This window comes from Podarcis tiliguerta (genome assembly GCF_965153285.1).
Source record: "Podarcis tiliguerta genome assembly, chromosome: 4".
NCBI lineage: Eukaryota > Metazoa > Chordata > Lepidosauria > Squamata > Lacertidae > Podarcis > Podarcis tiliguerta.
This window is the reverse complement of record NC_139537.1, coordinates 70,518,699-70,545,608: the sequence shown is the minus strand read 5'-3', so window position 1 is coordinate 70,545,608 and position 26,910 is coordinate 70,518,699. Positions and strand designations below refer to the sequence as shown.

At 42.1% G+C, this 26,910-nt stretch overlaps 1 protein-coding gene across 3 annotated transcripts in view; it reads left to right on the top strand.

Annotated features, from left to right (window-relative positions):
• The window catches only part of GABRG3 (gamma-aminobutyric acid type A receptor subunit gamma3), a 286,521-nt gene that overhangs the window by 66,486 nt on the left and 193,125 nt on the right, over positions 1 to 26,910 (top strand). Inside the window, exon 1 of one of the 3 annotated variants that reach the window (XM_083437967.1) lies at positions 12,188 to 12,253. The exons of the other annotated variants lie outside the window; for them this stretch is intronic. Within the exon in view, the coding sequence (XP_083294093.1) occupies positions 12,224 to 12,253 (30 nt within the window). The 5' untranslated portion in view covers positions 12,188 to 12,223. Of the gene's footprint in view, positions 1 to 12,187; positions 12,254 to 26,910 lie in introns of those variants that run through there. 3 annotated transcript variants of the gene reach the window in all.

Here is a 26,910-nt window from a genome sequence, read left to right as displayed (position 1 = left end):
CTCCGCCCCTGGGCTTTCTTATTGGTCAGCCTATTAACCCTTTCTCTCTCTCCCCTAGTAGATGTCTCCATAATGAGTGGGCAAACACCACACCCAGCAACTCCAATTTAAAGGATCTCAGGCAGCAGGCAGTGGGGAAGACTCAACAATTCTAGGCTCGATGGACTAATGGTCTGAGCAGCTTCATGGTCTAAGACTAACTGCAGCAACATCAAGTCTGTAGAAATATGGACATCAATAGTCCACATTCTACTCCAATAGGACTAAAAGATGCAGACTGCTGTTGTGGTATTTTAAAAGCTGCACATTTCTATTAACAACAGCTTTCTTTTAAAAACAACCACCATTTCTCCCATTTCTTTGGAGGGGGGAAAAAACCTACTCACTTTTGTAAGATTCAGCGTTATTTCTTTAGGCTGTATTAATTATACAGTCATTCGAGCTTTCACAACAACAAGCTCTTTGTTGTCATTATACTCGAGCAAACCGATAATATGCATGCATTTGCTTTTCCTAATTAGGCGATTCAGTTGTTTTCTGTCTCCCCCACCCCACCCCAATTCCGAATGCTAACTGCAGTGTGATGGACGTCAGCTGAGTTGTCAGTGTAGGATCCTAGAGACTGATGTGATAGCAGTAAAAACAGGGCAAATGACAGTTGCCATTTTGAGGCCACTTTCACCTGCCTTCAAATGTTGTGCTTGCATAAGAGCTGTTGTGTTACCCATCCAAATATATATTCTGAGTGTATGGAGGGCGTCATGGGATGGTACCTGCTGTATTTGCCTCCCAATGTATATGCACTGAATAGACTTTAGAGGCCGAGGCCATCTGCCCAGTGTGGTTGGCACATGTAATCCACCTGCTCCCTCTATGAAAAATGGTATTTCAGAGCAGTTAACCTCTGACCTGGGCATGTTGTCTCATCAGTTAAGCAAGCAGGCTTCAGCATGAGTAGAGGGATGCTCATAAGAGCCGTCCTCATGGCACTGAGGATGCTGTCCTTTCACCTGTTTGGTTTTTTAAAAACTTGTTTGAATTCATGTTTGTGGCTGATAGAATTAATGCACTGTGAATGATGACTTCCCAGCAGAACTTCTCTCTCTTACTATGTAATTTAAAGTTATCTAGGGGTAAGTCATTGTGCTGAAGTTATATTTGTTGTTTAGTCGTTTAGTCATGTCCGACTATTCGTGACCCCATGGACCAGAGCACGCCAGGCACTCCTGTCTTCCACTGCCTCCCGCAGTTTGGTCAAACTCATGTTGGTGGCTTCGAGAACACTGTCCAACCATCTCGTCCTCTGTCGTCCCTTTCTCCTTGTGCCCTCCATCTTTCCCAACATCAGGGTCTTTTCCAGGGAGTCTTCTCTTCTCATGAGGTGGCCAAAGTATTGGAGCCTCAGCTTCAGGATCTGTCCTTCCAGTGAGCACTCGGGGCTGATTTCCTTAAGAATGGGTAGGTTTGATCTTCTTGAAGTCCATGGGAGAGTCTCTTCCAGCATCATAATTCAAAAGCATCAATTATTCAGTGATTAGCCGCCTTTATGGTCCAGCTCTCACTTCCATACATCACTACTGGGTTATATATATGTATGTATGTAAGTATGTGTGTGTGTGTGTGTGTGTGTGTGTGTGTGTGTGTGTGTGAAAGTTAAGTCCCATTGAATTCAGTGAAACTTACTTTTTAGTTGAGATGCATAGGATTCCACTGTTAGTCTGCATTCAACCCAATGCATTTAGCACTAGGAGTTTATGTGTAATAAATAGATGTAGTAAATTTCTGGCAGTGCTTTATTCTCCTAGTCAGTTTCATTTGACAATCTGCCAGACACAGTTGGGAATAACCCCACGCTGGCCTACTTGCTTTCACTGATCTTCATGATTACTGTTATTTGAGAAACTGGGCATCCTGCTGTCAGATAACCAATGCATATTTTGTAGTATCACAGTCTTGGAAAGGTCATGACAGGTATGGGCAAATTAAGATCTAGTCCTTTAATTGCCCCATGCTGCTGCTTTGCCACCCATGACTTCCGTTCCATTAGCCAAGCTGCTCTCCCCCCCCCCCGCCCCCGTGAGTTCAATTCATGAAATCACCCTGATTCCACAGTTTTTGCCCCTTGAAATAGGAAATTTTACATAGGAAATGGTAAACACTTATGGTGCTGGAGGAGACTCTTGAGAGTCCCATACTTTGAGCACTCTGTACTGTTTCGTGGTTGGTGCCTGCAACCATAGGTCACTGTTCAGACATGTCATGCAAGTTGTGGAGGTCTGGGCATTGTAATGGCAATCTTCACACCCACTTCTTTTGAACATGTGCAGTGATATATCATTAGTGTGGGGGTATTTGGGGCCTATACCACGAGGCTTACTTACGGCAACGAAGCTTGCAGATCCTACAAGATTCTGACAAGAAGGAAACTGGAATCAGGGCATCCATAATTGGATTTGGGTAAATGTCTGCGTGGACAATCCTGTTGCGTTGAGAAAGGTGTGGCATTTTGGTCAATTCTACTAAAGGATGTTGCCACACTGTGGCTTTTGGAGAGTGCCTTTAGTCAAGCATAGATGCTGAAAGCTAGCACTTGTTCATGCCTTCAGTGGCTGCGTGTCGGGAATGTGTATGTGTGCAGTGCTGAGATTGGGAAGCACATGTGCCTCATACTTGCTGTATTTGTGCATATTAATAACTGGGCCCTCCCCAATATGCACTGATTATATCAAAGAAAGTATCTTGGGACAGGAAGATGCCAGCACTCCAAATATAGAACATTCAACTGAGCATTTCCCCATAGGTTCAACAGCTTAATTATCCTTGCAGATACTGGACCCAACCAATCTTGAGGATTCTCTTGAAGCCTGCCCTCCCGCAGAGAATTGCCATGAATATACAGTGGGTTCGGGAAATTAGAAAAGTTATTCTGCATGGGCTTCAGATGCAGCCAGGAGCAGGGAATTCCTTACTCTTAAAAGCACACAGTCTGTGAGAACTTAGCCTTGTGCATTGAATACAAATGAGCATGACATGATAAACATTACAGGAGGCCTGGTCCTTACCTTTGGTAATGCCCTCAAACCATATTAATGCCTGGTTAGCTTTCCCTTACAGGCACACTTTGATGGAAAACATGATAGGCTTCATTTCGCTAATCTTCCCTACCTGCTTCTGTGCCCCATGCCATATTTGACAGGGATAGTCTCACCTCAGTTATCCATGTAAGCTCCCACCCAACCTGACTGTTGTAATTTACTCAACACGTGGCTGCCCTTGAAGATGGTTCAGAGGCTGCAGTTGGTGCAAAATGCAGCAACAAGAACGCTGAGAGAATTCTGTATGGGATCATGTTACATCTGTCCACCCTGACAGTGCCACTGGGAACAATAATGTATCATGTTGTTATCACCATTCTCCCTCTGCCCCCAGTAACTGAAAGAAGTAGAAACCCTCTGCTAACTTAGCTTGTGAAAAGCCATCACCACTGAAAATTAATACAACTCAAAAACCTTATTGGTTTCTGAAAGTCTTTATGCTCCAATCCGCCCCACTTCCCAAATTGATAAAAAACTGTGGGCAAAATATTTCAGCCCAGCATTAATGTGAAATCAGATTTGCACAACAAAATTCTTACTTATCCCCAAGAATCACCATAGAGTAGCCTGCACTCCTGAGCACTGAAGATTCACTCACGAGCAGAAGCATGTTGTTGTTGTTGTTGTTGTTTAGTCGTTTAGTTGTGTCCGACTCTTCGTGACCCCATGGACCAGAACACGCCAGGCACTTCTGTCTTCCACTGTCTCCCACAGTTTGGTCAGACTCATGTTTGTAGCTTCGAGAACACTGTCCAACCATCTCGTCCTCTGTCGTCCCCTTCTCCTTGTGCCCTCCATCTTTCCCAACATCAGGGTCTTTTCCAGGGAATCTTCTCTTCTCATGAGGTGGCCAAAGTATTGGAGCCTCAGCTTCACGATCTGTCCTTCCAGTGACCACTCAGGGCTGACTTCCTTAAGAATGAATGCGTTTGATCTTCTAGCAGTCCATGGGACTCTCAAGAGTCTCCTCCAGCACCATAATTCAAAAGCATCAATTCTTCGGCGATCAGCCTTCTTTATGGTCTAGCTCTCACTTCCATACATCACCATGGCTTTAACTATACGGACCTTTGTTGGCAAGGTGATTTCTCTGCTTTTTAAAATGCTATCTAGGTTTGCCAACGCCTTTCTCCCAAGGTCTTTTAATTTCGTGACTGCTGTCACCATCTGCAGTGATCATGGAGCCCAAGAAAGTAAAATCTCTCACTGCCTCCATTTCTTCCCCTTCTATTTGCCAGGAGGTGATGGGACCAATGGCCATGATCTTCGTTGTTTTGATGTTGAGCTTCAGACCATATTTTGTGCTCTCCTCTTTCACCCTCATTAAAAGGTTCTTTAATTCCTCCTCACTTTCTGCCATCAAGGTTGTTTCATCTGCATATCTGAGGTTGTTGATATTTCTTCCGGCAATCTTAATTCCGGCTTGGGATTCATCCAGCCCAGCCTTTCGCATGATGAATTCTGCATATAAGTTAAATAAGCAGGGAGACAATATACAGCCTTGCCGTACTCCTTTCCCAATTTTGAACCAATCAGTTGTTCCATATCCAGTTCTAACTGTAGCTTCTTGTCCCACATAGAGATTTCTCAGGAGACAGAGGAGGTGATCAGGCACTCCCATTTCTTTAAGAACTTGCCATAGTTTGCTGTGGTCGACACAGTCAAAGGCTTTTGCATAGTCAATGAAGCAAAAGTAGATGTCTTTCTGGAACTCTCTAGCTTTCTCCATAATCCAGCGCATGTTTGCAATTTGGTCTCTGGTTCCTCTGCCTCTTCTAAATCCAGCTTGCACTTCTGGGAGTTCTCGGTCCACATACTGCTTGAGCCTTCCTTGTAGAATTTTAAGCATAACCTTGCTAGCGTGTGAAATGAGTGCAATTGTGCGGTAGTTGGAGCATTCTTTGGCACTGCCCTTCTTTGGGATTGGGATGTAGACTGATCTTCTCCAATCCTCTGGCCACTGCTGAGTTTTCCAAACTTGCTGGCATATTGAGTGTAGCACCTTAACAGCATCATCTTTTAAAATTTTAAGTAGTTCAGCTGGAATACCATCACTTCCACTGTCCCTGTTATTTGCAGTGCTTTCTAAGGCCCATTTGACTTCACTCTCCAGGATATCTGGCTCAAGGTCAGCAACCACACTACCTGGGGTGTACGAGCCATCCATATCTTTCTGGTATAATTCCTCTGTGTATTCTTGCCACCTCTTCTTGATGTCTTCTGCTTCTGTTAGGTCCTTACCACTTTTGTCCTTTATTATGGTAATCTTTGTACTAAATGTTCCTTTCATATCTCCAGTTTTCTTGAACAGATCTCTGGTTCTTCCCATTCTATTGTTTTCTTCTATTTCTTTGCATTGCTCATTTAAGCCTTCTTATCTCTCCTTGCTATTTTTTGGAAATCTGCATTCAATTTCCTGTATCTTTCACTATCTCCCTCGCATTTTGCTTCCCTTCTTTCCACCGCTATTTGTAAGGCCTCATTGGACAGCCACTTTGCTTTCTTGCATTTCCTTTTCATTGGGATGGTTTTCGTTGCTGCCTCCTGTATAATGTTATGAGCCTCCATCCATAGTTCTTCAGGCACTCTGTCCAGCAAATCTAAATCCTTAAACCTGTTCCTCACTTCCACTGTGTATTCATAAGGGATTTGGTTTAGATTGTATCTTACCGGCCCAGTGGTTTTTCCTACTTTCTTCAGTTTAAGCTTGAATTTTGCTATAAGAAGCTGATGATTTGAGCCACAGTCCGCTCCAGGGCTTGTTTTTGCTGACTGTATAGAGCTTCTCCATCTTTGGCTGCAGAGAATATAATCAGTCTGATTTTGATGATGCCCATCTGGTGATGTCCATGTGTAGAGTCGTCTCTTGTGTTGTTGGAAAAGAGTGTTTGTGATGACCAGCTTGTTCTCTTGGCAGAATTCTATTAGCCTTTGCCCTGCTTCGTTTTGAACTCCAAGGCCAAACTTGCCAGTTGTTCCTTTTATCTCTTGACTCCCTACTTTAGCATTCCAATCCCCTATAATGAGAAGAACATCCTTCTTTGGTGTCAATTCTATAAGGTGCTGTAAGTCTTCATAGAATTGGTCAATTTCAGTTTCTTCAGCACCAGTGGTTGGTGCATAAACTTGGATTACTGTGATGTTAAAAGGTCTGCCTTGGATTCGTATCGAGATCATTCTATCACTTTTGAGATTGCATCCCAATACAGCTTTTGCCACTCTTTTGTTGACTATGAGGGCCACTTATGTTGACTATGAGGGCCACATTTCTTTTACGGGATTCTTGCCCATAGTAGTAGATATGATGGTCATCCGAACTGAATTCGCCCATTCCCGTCCATTTTAGTTCACTGATGCCCAGGATGTCAATATTTATTCTTGCCATCTCATTTTTGACCACATCCAGCTTACCAAGGTTCATGGTTCTTACATTCCAGGTTCCTATGCAATATTTTTCTTTACAGCATTGGACTTTCCTTTCACTTCCAGGCATATCCGCAACTGAGCGTCCTTTTGGCTTTGGCCCAGCTACTTCATCAGCTCTGAATCTACTTGTACTTGTCCTCCGCTCTTCCCCAGTAGCATGTTGGACACCTTCCGACCTGAGGCGCTCATCTTCCAGCGTCGTAACTTTTATATGCCTTTTGTCTTTGTCCATGGAGTTTTCTTGGCAGGGATACTGGAGTGGCTTGCCGGTTCCTGCTCCAGGTGGATCACGTTTGGTCAAAACTCTCCACTATGACCTCTCCATCTTGGATGGCCCTGCACGGCATAGCTCATAGCTTCTCCGAGTTATTCAAGCCCCTTCTCCACGGCAAGGCAGTGATCCATATGTCAAGCTATTTTACAAATCTAATTAAGATACCTTGCTTAGCCGCAGAGGGGCCTTGTAATCTGGAAAGGGAAAGGAGAAAGGGGACACTTGTTCTATCACATCATTAAAGAACTGCAAAGTCTTGATGGATCTTACAGTGGCAGGAGAGGCTAATGAGCTTTTCATTGGTGAATAGGTAATTCGCAGAGGGTGCTCAGCCTGCACTGCAAAAATGCCTGCATTATACACTTGACTCTGATGGATAACTAGTTAAGTATTCTATAAGGACGTGTTATTTTTGTCATTGAAAGGGTTGCAGAGCTTAGGATCAGCTTGCACAAACAAGCAGCATTTTCCAAGTGTGATAGGGAGCTCAGTAAGTACAGCTCACCCTAAGAACTAGCTGGTAAGGTCGACTTTGGAGTGTGCTCCCTATGGAGGTTAAGAGTGATCTCCAGAAAGTGGCCTTGCCATCAGTTATCTGAATACCATTTGATGTAGAGCTAGTCTGGCTTTCCTGACGTTCTACTTTTGCTTCACATAGATTTAGATGCCCAGGAAATATTGCATGAGCGCTTTGGGAAGAGCCAGTGTGGTGTAGTGGTTAAGAGCAGTAGTCACGTAATCTGGGGAACCGGGTTCGCGTCTCCGCTCCTCCACATGCAGCTGCTGGGTGACCTGGGGCCAGTCACACTTCTCTGAAGTCTCTCAGCCCCACTCACCTCACAGAGTGTTTGTTGTGGGGGAGGAAGGGAAAGGAGAATGTTAGCCGCTTTGAGACTCCTGAAGGGGAGTGAAAGGCGGGATATCAAATCCAAACTCTTCTTCTTCTTCTTTGGGGTGCATTCAAGACTTTGCTTTTGAACTGCATGAATGGAGAGTGCATTTAGAACATGACCAGGTAGAGAATTCCCTGCCCCCCAAAGTATGGATGGGCACTCCTTTTTTAACCAACCCCCCCAAAAAATTTTCAGATAGCTTGCCATACTCTGTTTGAACATAATAGTGATGATGCAATCTTGGAGCTACAGTTTCTGTTATGAACAAAGTAGGATTTTTTGTCTACTTCCAAACTCAACAGCTATAGTTCAGCATCCTTTTTGATTGCTGAATAGAGCACTCTGCCTTGTAAAAGGTTGCCTTCTGTGTGATCATGGGAATGAACTAATAAGTATACAGTGGTACCTCTAGTTACGAACTTAATTCAATCCGGAGGTCTGTTCTTAACCTGAAACTGTTCTTAACTAGAGGCGTACTTTCGCTAATGGGGCCTCTTGCTGCTGTTGCGCCACCGGCACACAATTTCCGTTCTCATCCTGGGGCGAAGTTCTCAACTCAAGGTAACTCTTCCAGGTTAGTGGAGTTTGTAACCTAAAGCATTTGTAACCTGAGGCATTTGTAACTCGAGGTACCACTGTACAAAACAAAGGGCCAGAACTACTTGATGTATGATAAATAACTAAAAATGATCGTGCTACATCTGTGAAGTTGATTAGCAGAGTTGCCCAAGATTACAACAGAAAGCAAGAATGTAAACAAGAATGCTTGATGCTCTTAATTGAAGTTTAAGGTGCAGTCTACACACATATAAAAAATGCTGTGAAAATGCTTTTTTAAAAAAGTTTTGAAAAATACATTGAATTTGGCATAGCTCACTGTTACCATCTAGTGTCACAATTGTATATTGCACTTTACAACACATTTAAAAGGTTTTATTTGCAGCTGTATAGCTGAGTCCTAAGTTAAATCCAATCAAATTGTGATTTTTCTTCATCATATTTATATTCTGGGGCCATAGAGCCTGAGATGTTTGTCTATTGTGTGTTATATAAAAAATAAGTTAAAACATACATAGAGTTCCATATCAGCCAACAATGAAATGGAACACATATAAAATCAAAACAAACCCATTGTTAAACGGAAGCAGTGATAATCTCCCACCAAAAAGTACTACTTGCCCCAAATCTGGATCTTGGCATCTAGGAACTTCTCCTTTTCATATCTATATTTTCCCTTGCTACCAACACTTATATCATTCCTGAGATGAGCACAGCCCTTTCTGCCCCATCCATGAAAAAAGTTATCTCAGTCCCATTGAAAGAGGCAGAATAAAGAATGTCTCTTTCCCAGAGACTGAAGATATTCAAGCACGATTCAGTACAGCAGTTACCATAACGCTACCAGGCTTGAAAAAATAAACACATTTGTCTTTTGTTTACGGCTCCGTGGATTCAAATTTAGAACAATTAAATTTTACTGTCTTTCTAACTAGGCATCCTTGTACCTGGCTAGCAATGTTCTCAGATTTTAATGTACGGGAGGCAGGGGGCGGTTGTTTTGGCGGCTAAAATGTAATCCAGTGTTCCTTTCATTGACTCAGTGTGCAAGTTTACATAAATGGTTGCAATTCAACATTGATGTTGCAACGTTATAATGCATACCGTTCTCTCTGGTGTTATAACGGATAGCAGAACCGTGCAAGGAAACAAGGGATTCCCAGGGAATCCAACAATGCGGTTGAATGCTCTATATTTGCAGCAGCTCTGGAAGGTCATTGGTATCTCCCTTCTCTGTTCAGCTGGGCTTTTCTCCTGCCAGGCACAAAAATCCAATTGGTTTCAGAGTGATTTCTACAAAATATCCAGAGGAGGACTCCCACGCTAAGAATTAACTGCAGCACTTCGCAGCCTTGCAATAATTCTTTTTTCCCCCTTTTTTACTCCAGTGACACAAATATTAGAGCCACTTCATACATATTTTTTTCTTGTAGAATTAAGGGCAGCTTCGTATAACAACAAGTCTATAAGGATCGGAGAATCTTTAAAGATTATTCAGAAAACTATGGAATAAAAGGAAACATCTTGGCAGAATTAGATTGTATTGTATAAATATAAGTTTGTAGGGATGTAAAAAGAAATTACATAAGAAATATGTAACTGTGTGGTATAAAGTAATGGATAGACAAAGTACAGTGAGATTAATTGGAAGTCAGTTTTAAATTTCTTTTCTATAAATTTTATAATTGTGTTCAATACCAGGAGTATATATGATGATAATGATATTAATCTTCTTGTATCTTATAGTGTGGTGGTTTGTTTTTGTTATTTGTTTGTTTGATTGTATGTTTGTTTACTTGTATGTATGTCTCTTTTTCGTAAATGTATTTATTTTAAATTAATAAAGATATATTTTAAAAAATAAAAAATAAAGGCAGCTTCGTATGTAACACTCGTTTTGCATTGTCCCTGAACTGGCAGTTGACAGTCTTTGCATTTAGCCCTAGATCTTTATTATATTTCTAGCAGGTGTTGATTCCTTCCAGTAAGATGATAATTTAATCTTCATACCTTTTGAGCTAGAACTGTACGCTGCAGGGGGTGGCTAAGCACCTGATCTGCTTTCTGAACAAATCTTTCTGCCGCTCCCTCCATTGGTTTTTGAAGCAGCAGGCCAGGGAGGCAAACCCAGTGCCAGGCTGGGGAAAGAGTTTGCTAATTTCTGGGCACATCCCAGTGCTCTGGTGAAGATGCACATCACCTCCTCTCTGGTCATCAGACAGTTGACTAGCAGGGATGAAGCAGAGCGTCTAGGAGCATGTGACCAGTCCAAGCTTGCAAATCACCACATTCATGATGTCTCTTCAAACAGTCATGGCTTTCCCCAAAGAATTCTGGGAGATATAGTTGGTTCCTTCAATTCCCTGTGAAGATGATAATAATAATAATAATAATAATAATAATAATAATAATAATAGTAATAACCGCTCCCCACATTAAATGGGGGGCATCCTTTGCATGGTCATGCGCAGCCCCTGGACCCTATGCAGCACCATTAGCACAGGCTTGGCTTCACCTTCCACAGGTGGGATACCTGGAGGTCTCCGCCTACCTCAGCCAGTTGCCCAATCCCACCTGGGGAGGTGATCAGGCCAGATAGGGCGAGGGACTACCTGCCCACACAATAGAGGGGGGATCTTACCTGTGAATCATCAGTTGGCTCCAGAGCTTCTCCCACCCTCCCCACGCTCAGTTAAGACGTCTTTTGCAGGTTAACCTTTTATCCACAGGTACGTGGGTGCTGATACGTCAGGGTCGCTGTTGAAGGGCCGGAAAGGAATTCTCCTGCATTGGCAGGTTTGCCTTTCCTATAGCAAAACATCACAACAAGCGGTATCAGGCCTGGGGGAATCCTTTAGTCTGTCTTCCCTAAATGGGGGGGGGGGGCGTGCAGCAGTGACCCACACCCTCCTCCTCCTTGCGGCGGTGATACCAGGGTTCCCCGTTAAAGGGGTTGTTTGAGGGGAGGCTATGGCCGTAGGCCTAGAGGTTGTCATTGCTCTCCCCTGCGACGGCGGCGTAACGGGGTGGGCTCTCTCTGCTTGAACATATGTTCTCCAGAGCCAGCCCATCCCCCCACACACTGGATAACCCTAATGTTCCCCAGATCCCCAGCTGGGGACTGGGAGGGATAAACGCCCAATGCCTGAGCCAAGGTCTACCCACATCTGAAATCTAATAAAGTTGTGGCCAATTTTAATCCCATAGCACATTGTCTTGAGTCATTATTCCACATGGGGGGCTGCCCAGGGTTTGGGGGACTCCACCTGTCCACGCAATAATAAATTTATTACCATCTGGCAAAGTCTCCCCTGCCACTCTGGGTGGCTCCCTACAGAATATTAAAAACATGATAAAACCTCAAACATTAAAAACTTCCCTAAAGAGGGCTGCCTTCAGATGTCTTCTAAAAGTCAGATAGTTGTTTATTTCCTTGACATCTGATGGGAGGGTGTTCCACAGGGCAGGCGCCACTACCGAGAAGGTCCTCTGCCTGGTTCCTTATAACGGCACTTTTCACAGGAAAATGTGTGTGTGTGTGTGTGTGTGTGTGTGTGTGTGTGTGTAAACTTTCACTAGCCTTTGCACTTCCCTGCCCCATAGCTTGTATGTTATTTATTATTTATTGGATTTATTTCTCCTCCTTCCTCCTGAAGGAGCTGAGCCAGGTGATTTCAGGATTGCCACAAACAATGTCCTTCAGCCCCACAATAATCAAACAATTTGAGGATAGAGCTTTGCTTCCAAGATCTTAAGACCAGAGAGCATTGCCTCTTTCTCCCTTACTTGATTACAGGTGGAAGTAGTAAGCATGGAATTGCAGGTTGGGATGATTGATGCCCTGATTAGATGCTCCTGGGGGCAAAGGCTCCAGACCAACATATAGCAAACAACAACTAGCATAAAAAGAAGAAGAAATAAAACAGCATAACTGTAGAAACACCTTCAATTTTTTGATCCACATCGTCCAGTCAGAAATGGCCGGTGACAATGGTTTGGATCCCAAGGTAAGTTAGTTTACAATGCAATACTATACATGTCTTCTTAGAAATAAGCCATTTGAGTCTCCTTAAAAGCCTCTCTGGCGTGTGTCTTTACTGTTCTATTATTTTTTTAATTGTATTGTTTGTTTGTTTGTTTTCTATTGTGCCCTATTTTGGGATTTAAAAAATATTAGGTGGTCTAAACATGCTTTCAGATAAATCTTTGGATTTAAGTTTAACTCTTGTTGGGCAACATTCCAGGGTAAGGCTATAATTTCTATAGTAGTTCTCATGGTTCTAACTTGGGCAAGAGTTTGCGCAGGTGGATTTATATCTTAGTTTAGTTTTACCCTTCACGTGGCAATGTTCAAAGTAGAGACCAGTCCTTCCATAAGCAAAAGCTGCTTTCCACTTCTGGATCCAACCTGGAATCTCCCTGTGGCCAAGTGTTCATTCACAGTTTTGTGCTACTGTCTGCATTTATTTATTTATTTATTTATTTATTTATTTATTTATACATACATTGATATCCCACCTTTTGTCCCAGGAGCTCGAACTTCTCCTTCTCCCCATTTTATCCTTGCAATAACCTGTGAAGTAGGATTAGGCTGGCTGTCCCGGAAAGGGAACAGTTGATAGGTGCTCTTCAGAATGGAGGCAACCTGGGTCTCCATAAACAAAGGTGATTCCAAGAGCCATCTGTGGGCAACTCTGGTAGCCCAAAGGAGACACAATATTGACATCTGAAAAAGAGCGAAAAAATGTAGTTGTTTTCACATTGTGCCATCTCAGGGTAACAGCTTGAGAAAAGCTGTAGCAGAACCCTACTTCATACAGCTGTTTATGAGGCATAGTGAATAGGATGGCTGAAACATTTCAAACAGATATTTCTGATTAGGGGAACAGTCCCTGGGATCTTGCTGCCTAATGAAACATACAAAGTAATAAGTTTAGTTCCGTCTCTCTGTGTTAATATATACAGAATGTGATCTATTGTGTGTGTGCGCGCATGTGTGTGTGTACAGATGCATGAGAGCATACGCCTTTATGGCATATCTGAGTGAAAACCAATATTTATTCTTATTGAAGAAATATTTCATGGCCCACTGAAGTTACAAAGGGAATTATCACTATTGGGATAGAAAAGGCAGAAAGGAGAAATTAAAATCAGTGAGCTGTGGTACCTTGAAGAATGATGAACGTTAAGAACTTCCACTAACACCAGACTCATCAAAATCAAGTATAGTAAATTTACTCTGTTTCTCCTTTGCTTCCAGTGCTTCCACTTTCATTGCAATTTTTATTAACTAATCAAAAGTAGATTGGTTTTTAAGTTAGGCAAACTTGTCTGCCGAATTAGAACTGTGGTGCTCCTATTCACTGGAAACCACATTAGGATAACTGCACCAAAAGTCTCCCTCAGGTTGAGGCTGCTGTCACTTCTAAATTGGCAACAGACCACTTTGAAGTAATCTGGTATGGAACAGATGCTTAAGGTTGCAATCTGTGCATAGGTACCATTAAATTTAGTGGGACTTCTTTGCCAGTAGACATGCATAGGAATGCACTGGAATAAGGCCTTGAAATTTCATCTTAGTTTAGAGGTTCCTTCTTAGGCAACACATCTGAGAAACATCATACACACAAAAACCAAAGGGTTGTATCCAACAAATTGCTCCATTTGTGCACGGACACCCACCTATCTCATCTCCACCTGTGCTCCCCAGAATCTACTCCAAAGGATTGATGGAAACCCCAGAACATATTTGGAGGGCATTGGGGCACAGGCAAAGGGAGGGTAAGTTTTGTCATATCTTGTGTGAATGGAGCAACCTGGATAGATACAGCCCAGAAGTGTTTTGGTAAGATTAGTGAAATGAATTAGGAGCAAGAGCTTAGTGCTGTGACCAGAAATGGATGAAAACTGTTGTGAAGATCTTTTTTTTAGGGGGGAAAAAGTGCACAGAATAAAACCGCCAAACAACACTAATGTGAACAGTGACAAAAAATAACTAAAAGGCTATACATAAAATAAGCCGGGAACGAAATCTATAGCAAAGATAATAAAACTGAAATATACAATAGTTTAATGTTGCCACTGCTCAGATTGTTTGTGACATGCATCTCCATTCCCATGCCTGCTTTTCTCAGTTGCATCACATAACAGTGTTTATAATGGATTATTGCTTGATCATGTGAGAAACGTCTCAGGTAGCCTCTGTTTCTGCAACCAGTTCCTCATGTAGTTATGGAAAATGTATTTGGGAGATAAATTGCAAGGTATTCCACGTCGGTATGTTTCATCATATAGCATATAATTCCAGTTCTCGAATACTATTATTCTCAGGGTTTGAAAACTCAGCAGTAGCAGGCTTGTTTGATCATATTCAAAAGTGTGAGAGCTTAATATTCAGCAACCACCCAAATAGGTATAATTGGAGAAGTTGCTAGAGCATTGCGTATAAATTTGGTGTCGCATATAGGTGCAAGTAAAAAGAAAAAGCAGTAAGGTCATTGGCTTCTAACCTCTTATCTGGGACAAAACCCCACTGAACTCATTTGAATTTGAGTTCCATCCTATACACAACTACTTATGCATAGGATTGTGCTGTGACATACTTAGTAAAACTGGCAATTTGGGTGTGTGGTCAAGGTGTCTGCTATTTTTGGAAAAAAATTATTCAAAGGTCACATATATATAGCAAAGGCTTGAGAAAAGATGAATGGAAAAGCTTTTTAAATACCATTTCCTTCCTATTGCTTCCATTTAGTGTTCTATTTCCTGGCCTCCTCTACTGATGGCACAATTCCTCTGTATTCTCGGTGATGTGCCAAATGCTATTACCTTGGAATACACTTGCGTCTGTAGAAAGTGTGCTCCAGTATAGTATAGTATAGTATAGTAGAACAATTCTGTTCTGCAGGATAGCCTTAGCCCCCTGTTGCTAAAATAACAGCTTGGATGTCTTACCCATCAGCTTGAAAAAATACAGATTGTTGACTGGCACTATGTAGATACTTTGGCCTGCTTCGTATTTGGGAGTCTCTCTCAGTTAGGAATTAAACAGCTCAGAGTCTGCGAGATTATTAGGCTAACAGCTGTGTCAGGCAGTTGGTTCAGGGGATAATGAGATAGGAAAAAGTCCAAGGTAAAGTTTATAATGCGAATAGGACCAGCTAATTCCAAGATGAAACAGAAACATCAGTATTGCTATCATCAGTATATTAGTTTACTAAAACATGGCAAGTTGACTCATTCACATCTTGGACCCAAGTCTGCTTCTGAAACAATTTCCATTTTTGCCACATGCCATTTTAGCTACCACTAAATATACATGTGTATATCAGAAGGTTGGCGGTTCGAATCCCCGTGAGGGGGTGAGCTCCCGTTGCTCGGTCCCTGCTCCTGCCAACCTAGCAGTTCGAAAGCACATCAAAGTGCAAGTAGATAAATAGGTACCGCTCTGGCGGGAAGGTAAACGGCGTTTCCGTGCGCTGCTGTGGTTCGCCAGAAGCGGCTTAGTCATGCTGGCCTCATGACCCGGAAGCTGTACGCTGGCTCCCTCGGCCAATAAAGCTAGATGAGTGCCGCAACTCCAGAGTCGGTCATGACTGGACCTAATGGTCAGGGGTCCCTTTACCCTTTACCTTAGAAGGGGGAAGGATGGAGTACTGCCTTCCCTCATGTTCTTTCTTGGATTTTTCTTGGAAGCTTCTGTGCCTGGTAAAAAAAAAAGAGGAGGGAATCTTGGACATTTAGAAATGGATACAGATTGTTTGCTGTGATGCTTTCAGTACTGAGCACTATTACAGTGGACTCAGCTACATTAGTAAAGAAAAAGCCTTTTAAATGTGTTATAACACTGTGACACCAGATGGCGCTGTGGAGCTCCACCTTTCAGCAACGTGATTTCCCTTTGAGGTTTACAACACATTTTCCTGAAACTTTTTTGGATCCAGCCAGTATACAGAAGGAAACATTAGTTAGTTAAGTTGATAATTGGCTTTAGACAATGTACTTCGAATATGTATTTCTTCCCCAGTGTGATACTATGCATCTATATTAAGAAACAAGCTATGTTGAGTTCAGTGAGCTTTACTCACAGGTAAATGAACATAGGATTGCAGCCAAGGTATGTGTTTGGAGAAGGAGAAGGCTGGAACCAATTTTGCTTGAACTTCAGTATTCATCTAATGGGTCACAGCCAAATTTTGACAGTGGTTTATTTATTCTGGGGAGAAGATGTGTTGTTTTCAGTTCCGGGCATCAAGAGCAAAAAACTAAATATATATTGGCAACCAAAAAGATTGCTCAGGTGTGGCTGCAAGAGTGTTTGGCTGCAATTTCCCATGAACTTTTGGGATGTTGAAGTAAAGGAATGACTATGGTTGGCATTGATTTCCCCCTCTTTCCCTGTCTCCCTCCCCTGTACCAATATAAAAAGTCAATTTTCACACTGTGTGTGTATTTCTCTTGTTTCATTTTAAGGTTATCTTCAAGCACAACCATCTGTGTAATGAAATAGTCCTGTTTGAACACTACATTTCCATATCAACTTTCGAAAGCCGGGACAGAAATCTTCAAAAGCTGAAATGTCTAGTTAGCTTAAAATACGACCACGTCCCCAATGGAACTGTGTGTTCGTACATGCATTTCATGCACGAAATTTTGTTCAGGAACAATTAACTGAGGGTATTGCAAAGCAAGCTTTTGCTCCCAAGGCCTTAAGTGTAAATTTAGAATACCTCCTAACACAGAGGCAAAGAGACTTGCATGGTTGCCTGGCTGGAACAGACTGGAAGGCAACCTAGACCAGTGGTGGCATTAACTCAGGGACGTTCAGAAGTATCAAAGACCTTTATCTCAATGGTGATTTCAGATGTGATTTCCCTTTGTCCCTTTATTCCTGCGTTGGGGGTATTGCAATGTGAAAGGCAATGAATGATAGCAAAGAAAGGGATAGTAATCTGGTTTTTGTTTTGATTTTATATAAGTGATTTTTCATGTGAACTGCCCTGAGACCTTCGGGTATAGGGCGATATAGAAATAAAATAAATAATATAATATAATATAATATAATATAATATAATATAATATAATGGGAGGGGGAACCTATCCCAGTGAGGTCATGGAGGTTTAGTAGGAAGCAAACTCATGAGGCATCTTTAGATCTGTCCGCCAAAAGCTCCAATCCAATCCAAATAGATTTATTGTACTATCCATTGTCTATGAGAAATGTTAATAAAAAATGAATACACGTAAAGGGATCCCACACCACAAATACTAGTCTCTATTTAGATCTCTGCGTCTCCCTTACAGTTAAGTGGTATAATGTCCAGGGTTGTCTTTCTGATCTATGGGACGCGTGTGGCACTGTGGTCTGAACCACTGATCCTCTCTGGCTTGCCATTCAGAAGGTTGGCGGTTTGAATCCCCACAACAGGGTGAGCTCCCATTGCTCTGTCCCAGCTCCTGCCAACCTAGCAGTTCGGAAGTGCAAGTAGATAAATAGGTACCATTGCAGTGGGAAGGTAAACGGTGTTTCCTTGTGCTCTGGTTTCCATCACGGTGTCCCGTTGTGCCAGAAGCGGTTTAGTCATGCTGGCCACATGATCCAGAAATCTGTCGGTGGACAAACGCTGGCTCCCTCGGCCTGAAAGTGAGATGAGCGCCACAATCCCATAGTCGCCTTCGACTGGACTTAACCGTCCAGGGGTCCTTTACCTTTTACCTTTTTGATCTTCTTGGCCTCCAGAGTAAAAAGATCAAATTTGTGAGTAACTGAAGCGTTTGCATCACTAAGAAGCCATAGGACCTCCTCTGCTCTAATCAGATATGACAAAATGAGAATTATGTAGATCTTTCACATGAAACTTTGCCAGCCCTATCATTGGGCAGATAGAGACAACCACCTCATATGGGAAATATTGGGGACAGAGCCCTCAATTGTTCCTCCTGGGCTTCCCTGCTGTTGGAGAACAAAGCTGTGCTTTTCACAAGTCTTGTCCTCTTCCCCTCGGGTATAGTGGAACACATTGTTCCACTGTCACTATTGGAGTGAGATTCTGTACGTGCAATTGGTAAAGGAGTGGGATGAAGAATCCATTTGAAATGGATTTATATACTTGAATCTGATTATTCTAACTGGAAGAAACTTTGCTCACAACAAAGCATTTATTTTATTAAGCACCTGCATACATCTGAGCTGCTTGTGCATTGTCAGAGTTTTTAATAAATAAATCCCAACTAATTATATGCAAAAGTATGTATATTATATGCACAATAGAGCTAAAAGAGTAAAGACCCATGCTGGACTATATTTTCGCAACACAGTTTTATAAGTACAGTCGTACCTGGTTCTCAAACTTAATCTGTTCCAGAAGTCAGGTTGACTTCCGAAATGTTTGAAAACCAAGGCACGGCTTCTGATAGGTGTAGGGCCCCCGAAAACAATAGCTGACAGCTGCATCAGATGTTTAGCTTCCAAAAAAGGTTAAAAAACTGGAACACTTACTTCCAGGTTTTCAGTGTTTGAGAACCAAGGCATTTGAGAAGCAAGGTATCAGGGAACCAGACAGAGGGCCTTCTCGGTAGTGGCCCCAGCTGATTTCAAGGCAATAAACAACTATTTTACTTTTAAAAGACAACTGAAGGCAGCCCTCTTTAGGGAAGTTTTTAATGTCTGATGCTGTATTGTTTTTAATATTCAGTTGGAAGCCGCCCAGAGTGGCTGGGGAAACACAGCCAGATGGGGGGGGGGTATAAATAATAAATTATTATTATTATTATTATTATTATTATTATTATTATTATTATTATTATTATCATCATCATCATCACTGTATACATATTTTATCCTTTAGGAAACCTGTACATTTGTACAATATATGTATATTAGTATGTGAGATTTGATTATATTTTTAGTGGGACTAGGAGAAAACTCAATTAAGAAATAAAATAGGAATTAGAAAAAATCCATGTGGATAAGCTCAACTTCACGAATTTTTTAAAAAACCAATTCCTACATGGGACTCAGCTACATTCATAAAGATAAAGCGCTTTATATGTGTTATAACACTGTGACACCAGATGGCGCTGTGGAGTTCCATCTTTTGCCAATGAGATTTCCCTGTGTGAAGTTTACAACCCATTTAACTGAATCGCCTTTTTGATGTGTCTAGATCCAGCTCAGGTGAGGCACCGTCTTGTCTTTCCCTTCACACAGCAAAATGTTGGGCTTTATATTCCCCAATGTGGTTGACTTTAAAAGAGGGATTCCACATTTCATCTTTAGTATAAAACATTTATAAATATAGTATAAATAAATAGTATAAAACATCTGGGCCAGAGATGCTTTGGAGGAGAAACAGCCCACGATCTTCAACAGAACATAAGGATGCGGCTGTTCAGGCAAATTTTAATAGCTCCAATGTTGTTTACTGTCAGAATAGTCTAGTATAAATTAGATAATTGAGTCTGCTTCTATTTTTGGTATTGTTGACAAGTTGTTAATATAATGTGGCCTGTCTGTATCTTTGATGATGTTATGGCCTACAGCTTAAACAATTAATAAAGAAATTCATTCATCTGTACTTGCGTTCAAGGAAGCTCAACAGGCCAAAGTATATAAAATTGTTAGCGGAAATGAAATATTGGCACAAGCACCATTAAAATCCTGCAGTTCTGCTTAAGGGTCATGAATTGCTGTTTTGCATTCCTTGGAATTGTTGTGGACAGTGGGACACTACTAGAAATGACTTGTTGAAACTTTTAGAAAATGTTGCTTGCTGTGACTCATGCCAAGCATTAAAATTTAACAAACAAGGTTGTCATTAGTTGCATCTGAAAAGGTTTGCATTGAGTCTGGCAAATGTTATTGGCATATATTCTCTAAAGATGGAATGTTCAATTAAATGGGAAAACAAGGTTTACTCAACCAGCGATAAAGTGAAAGGTATTTATTTTATGGCAAAGACTGCCAACTTTTCTGTCTCAGCTGAAAGCTCTCGGGCAGCACCTCTTAACCTAACGGAGTACAATTAAAATGATTTACTCTTTATTTTGTGTTCTCGAAGCTACCAGCATGAGTTTGACCAAACTGTGGGAGGCAGTGGAAGACAGGAGTGCCTGGCGTACTCTGGTCCATGGGATCACGAAGAGTTGGACACGACTAAACAACTAAACAACAACAACTATTTATTTTAGAATTTGCAGAAATCAAGATGGCCAAATGAAATAATAAGAAGAGGAAAATGCGGTAGTTGGGCTTAGTTTGAAGAATTATACCTTGCTGGTCTGGACTGATTGTACAGCATTGTTTTATGGACTGTTGTGTAATATACAGATGACATATTTTTTTTGTTTATTCATTGGGAATTAATTATAGGACTAACTTGAGAAGCCTGAACTGACCGGGGGCTCAAATGGAAGGGCAGCAGAACTCCTCTGTAAGGCACATTATTAGTCTGAGGCTGCGAATATTAAAGGTTGCAAAATTCTGGAACCTGTAACTCCGGTGGTGGAGTATGATTGGCAGGGGGGCAATTAGGCTGAGTCTATATGAAAGGATAGCTAGACTGGAAGCTGGTGATCCTTATTCATCCTGTTTTGTATTTATCCACAAAATGGGTTTTCAAAATTTATGAATATTTGTGTTTAAATATGTACTTAAATGTGCATTTTATCACAAAATACATATTTATTTTAGCTCAATGTACACATTAATAAACTTATTTTAACCCCAAATATGTTTTAACCCCAAATCTATGTTCTGAGCCAAGAAGAATTTCACAAAAGTATAAGATGCAAAAGGACCCTTATGTTTTGATCCCTGAATTAGTTTGAGAGGTACAAATTAGTTCAGTTTACTTTGAAATGTGAACCAAACAAAATAACCTCTATCTCCTGTTGTAGTCTAACAGCATATGAGGACACAGTTGAAGATGGCCAATTTACCATTATGGGAATGAGCCTTGACAAGTCTTCTGCTCATGCCCTTCCCACCGCTGGCAGGGCTGCAAGTAGAAGTTCAGAACACTGTGCTTCCATTTTAGATTAGCTACAGTTTATTGTGTCATTTGAACCCGACAAATTATTGTGAAGTTCAACGATGGTTTGTTGAAACCTTCACGTGAGAGTTTATGAAGTTGGTTTGTTTCAACAAGTCGCAGTTAAGGTGAACCGCAGTTCAGAGTCTGAAGAACGTATTAAACTGCAGTTAATCTGAAAAGGAAATAGAAGCTTTCCATCCCCTCCTTCTTGCTCCTACACAGGAGATGGGAATGTGAGAGTGTATGAGTCTGAGGCTCATTCTGGCTCATCCTCATAATGCTAAAGCATGGTTTAGTATTATGCCTGAACCAAGGCACTCTAAATTATGCCTCATAAAAGCAGCCAAGATTCCAACAGATAAGCCGCCAAGCCACACATCTGCCAGCATGCAAGGATTTGGAACTTCCTTCATCGCACATTGTTGTCTGGGGGAGGAATAATTTCCAGTGACCAGGAGGAACATATGTTTGCTTGCAGAATTGCACGTTTATTAGTATATTTCGTAAGGTAGAAAGGAGAGACGTTAAAATCTCATCAGTGCCAGCCAAGTTCATGTGGGTTGGAGCCTGTTTTAAGACAGCTTGGAAGTGGGCTGGCTGCTTTTTATTTGTGTTTGTCCATTAATTACCAATGCTCATTTTGAATTGCTCATTACCTAATAGAGTGTGGTAAGTCATATGCCAATCTGGCTTAAGCACCTTGGAAGGATGAATAAACAGAACCTCATCCTGCATTTTTAAAGTGTCATCTACATAATAACCAAGATGCTTTTTAAAAAATAAAATTAAAAAATGATATGATGGCAACTTTAATGGTTGCAAAACCTGAGTGTCTTCAGTTTAATAGCAACTGAGGGATAACTCAGTCGGTAGAGTATGAGACTCTCAATCTCAGGGTTGTGGATTTGAGTCCCACACTGGACGAGATCCCTGCATTGCAGGCGGTTGGACGACGATTCTCCTGGTCCCTTTCTTGTTGTCGTTCAGTCGTTTAGTCGTTTAGTTGTGTCCGATTCTTTGTGACCCCATGGACCAGAGCACGCCAGGCACTTCTGTCTTCCACTGCCTCCCGCAGTTTGGTCAAACTCATGCTGGTAGCTTCGAGAACACTGTCCAACCATCTCATCCTCTGTCATCCCCTTCTCCTTGTGCCCTCCATCTTTCCCAACACCAGGGTCTTTTCCAGGGAGTCTTCTCTTCTCATGAGGTGGCCAAAGCATTGGAGCTTCAGCTTCACGATCTAGGTGACCATGTTACCTAGGCCTAATTCCAGAACAGGACTAAAGTGTTTATGTTTTACCATAGGACAGCCATTTGAGTCTTTAAAAATCATAATTTGTTTTTATTGCTGCTTGAAAGAATGACGAAAAACCTGCTTAGATAAAATCAGGCACGTACGAATGATTATGGGTTGTCATTCATTACAGACAATATTGTATTCTGCCTTGGACACAAAAGGAGTACACTCTGTTTTTATTGCTCTTCGGTGGAATGGCATGCTTGATCGATTGTGTTGCTGTTTGCAAGGGGAAGGCAAAATATTGCAAACCTTCTGTGTAATGTAACTTGAACATTTGTTAATAGCAGGTGCTGTTAACTAGCATTTGTTTGTAGCAGGGGCTGTGTTTGCCACCCTGGTTGCCTGTTATTTTTGTTTTCTGTTTCTTTTGTATGCCTTCACTCATCAGCCATTTGACCTTGGATAAGTCATTATGTTCCTCATTTTAGACTTCAGAATAATTGGACTAATCATCTGTAATAATTAGGGGAGCCATGAGGCCTGACTAATTATTGGAAAATTGTTTTAGACTTTGCCATGAAGAATTTTACTCATCGGCTGTAAGAATTGTGCTTAGGTAGGGAACATTCCATGGCAATATGCTTTGTTTAAAATAAAATAAAAACAGCCAGCAACACGTGACATGAAATGGCAAATGGAATACATTCATTCCTTCAGATGATGATGATGAGTCTTCTGAATCGTTTTAGAGAGAATGCAGTTTTGAGCAAAATGCACATAGGCAAGGATGATTTGTTTTACTTATACAAGAAATGTGACCAAATGACCCGACAGAATCATAAAGGTAAAGGTAAAGGTACCCCTGCCCGTACGGGCCAGTCTTGACAGACTCTAGGGTTGTGCACCCATCTCACTCTATAGGCCGGGGGCCAGCGCTGTCCGGAGACACTTCCGGGTCACGTGGCCAGCGTGACATCGCTGCTCTGGCGAGCCAGAGCCGCACACGGAAACACCGTTTACCTTCCCGCTAGTAAGCGGTCCCTATTTATCTACTTGCACCCAGGAGTGCTTTCGAACTGCTAGGTTGGCAGGCGCTGGGACCGAACAACGGGCGCACACCCCGCCGCGGGGATTTGAACCGCCGACCTTTCGATCGGCAAGCCCTAGGCGCTGAGGCTTTTACCCACAGCGCCACCCGCGACAGAATCATACTACCATGGAATTGTAGAGTTGTAAGGGACTCTAGTCCATCCCCCTTACATCCCCCTTGCAATGCAGCAATCTCAACTAAAGCACTCATAGTGATTGGCTGGCCACCTATCTGACACTCTTGTCATAGTTAAGTGGTGCCCTTCCTAGTGGCATCATCATGGCAGGACTTCTAAGACAGAAGTTCAGGGCCCAAGGCAGTTGGAAGGTCTCTGAACACAGCAGGGCTTGTTTACCACATTGGGAATATAAAAAATATTGGGGATATAGGAACCTGCCTTATACATACAGACCATTAGTCCATTTAGCCTAGCACAAAAACAAAATCCAGATAAGCCCAGATTCTAAAATTATCTAACTACATTGCTGGGCTCCTTCCAAACAGAAGGACAGATATATAGTATGAATGGTCAGAGATTATCCAGTTTTGTCCCTTTCACATGGATTCACTCTTAAGTCTGTTCTGCCCTGCTTATGTGTGATTTCCCTAATAAATAAATAAACCTGCACATTAGCCTGCATATCAGATGAGCCCTCTTTGAGATCCAGACTTGCCAAATCCCCCTAGCATCCCTAATATAACGCCCTCTGTCTTATAACCAGGCACACCTTGACAAAGAAGTATGTGTATGTACCATCTTATCTAATTCAGGGTTTCCCAAATTTGGGTCTCCATCTGTTTTTGGACTACAGCTCCCATCATCCCTGGCTAGCAGGACCAGCGGTCAGGGATGATGGGAATTGTAGTCTGAAAGCAGCTGGAGACCTCAAAAAAGCACAACAAATGTTAACTTGATCTGAGTGTTCTGCTCGGGGAACACTGAGCACAAAAACCAAAGTTCCAGCAAATAATTCATGAGCCTATGGCTTAGAGATACATCTGCATAAAATGTTCATTCAACATTTGCAGATACATTTGTAACCATCATCTATATATGGAAAATTCATGAGTGGAAAACTCATCAGTTAACTCCAGGTTTTTTTTTATATATATTTTTTATAATGTGACTAGTTTGCCATCTTTAATTATGCCCGAACATTTTGAAGAAGAGAAAGAGAAGAGATTATGGGCCATCAGTGGCACTTTTGCCCAAGCAAATGATGGGAGCTTTAATAACGATATTAAGGAAACCATTCAGACTCAACTTGAGCTACAGCAGCTGGTGCAGTAATGTACTTTGCATAAGCCAAGAAATATCATTTTTAATTTGCTTGTCCAGTCAACTGAGACAATGATCACCCCATTTTTATTATAATACGTATTAGAAAATAACTGCGATCAATCTTGTGGTGTACTTGTCTGCCACACATTTAGAAATGCAGGGGGGTGTTTTTGTTTTCTCATTAATTGGAAACCATTAATGGGAGGTGAGGAACAAACTCAGACAGCATGGGGCTCCTATCGCATATTTCCTGTACTGGCGGGAACACTGAAACATGTGGCGAGACACAGCCATTTGCAAACAGCATGGTTCTTTCTATCTTCATAGCTGTAGTGTTCAGTAGCTTTGATACCACAACTCTCTTTCTGAAGTACCATCTAGTCCTACTGCATTTGCCAAGCACACTCCTGGATACATGGAAAGGGCGTATCAAGTGGCATTAACTGACTTCTCTTCAGTGGGCCTGAAATCCTTTAAGATGTTGTGTAGCAGAGCCTGATGTAGCTCTGAACTGTAACAATTGTTCTTCTGATGCCTGCCAAATCAATATAGGATCAGGTCAAGACTTTGTCTACACAAGGCAAAAGACAAGGCAGCCACTAGCAGTTAAATCTTAGGTAAAAGGTAAAGGTAAAGGGACCCCTGACCGTTAGGTCCAGTCGTTGCCGACTCTGGGGTTTCAGTGCTCATCTCGCTTTATTGGCCAAGGGAGCTGGCGTACAGCTTCCGGGTCATGTGGCCAGCATGACTAAGCCGCTTCTGGTGAACCAGAGCAGTGCACAGAAACGCTGTTTATCTTCCCGCCGGAGCAGTACCTATTTATCTACTTGCACTTGGACGTGCTTTCGAACTGCTAGGTTGGCAGGAGCTGGGACCGAGCAACAGGATCTCACCCCGTCGCGGGGATTTGAACCGCTGACCTTCTGATCGGCGAGTCCTAGGCTCTGTGGTTTAACCCACAGCACCACCCACGTCACGTTAGTTAAATCTTACATCAGCACAATGTTCCCCACTGCATCCGTCTTGGCTAGGGGGTCCAATGCAGACTGCAGGGCACACACACCTTTATTGCCCAATGCTCTGGAGTTAAACCAGGCTGGGCTAGAAATAGGAACTGGTGCTGGTGAGAAAAGGAAAGGGCAAGAAGAGTACCCAAATGGAAGGACACAGAAATAATAACAGAGATAGCCCCGCTATGGGACAGAAGCAAGTCAATGGACTAGGACTTGAAGGAAGGAGGAACTTAGTCTGAACCATAGTGTGGCGTTTTCCCCTCCTAGGTGTGTGACATCATACTGGGTTCATAAGGAAAGTGTTAACTAATTGTAAAATGACTAACCAATGGGAACCCAAGGGGAGGAGTTAGAGTTAGAGTTAGAGTTAGGGGTGTTGAGAAGTTAGTCTGGAGTTAGAGAAGAGAGAGAGAAGATAAGTCTGTGGGCTGGGCTAGTCTGATGTGGGAGAGTGAGAGAATCTGTTAAGAGGAGTCAGTCAGTTGAGATAATCAGTCAGAAGGTATTAGGAAGGTATAGGCTGGTAAAGGAACTAAAGTTAAGAAACTGACAAGAATATTATCTAAGAAACCATAAACTTGTTAATACTTATAAAATAAAGTGGTTTATTTGGTTCAATTTTAACAACTGTCTGGACTCAGTGTGTACCCGAGAGTAACGGGTTGGTGGCAGCAGGGAAGCAAGCACAGTGGTGGCACAGGGATCAATAGACCTTGTGTGATCGCTCTGGAACATGGAAGATGGGCCCGTGTGTCAACAATAAAAGTTGAAGGGTCTTTTTTTGTTACAACATCCCAAATTATAAGCCTGATTTCTATCTTGGAATCAGGGAATAGATGGAGTCATCCAATGCAGAGCTGTCCACAGGAATCCCAGAGATAATAATTTCAAAATGCATTTGGTTTCTTTCCAGTGCGGATGATATCCATAGAATCACAGAAGCATAGAATTGTAAAGATGGGACCATGAAGGTCATCTAGACCAACCCCCTGCAATGCAGGAATC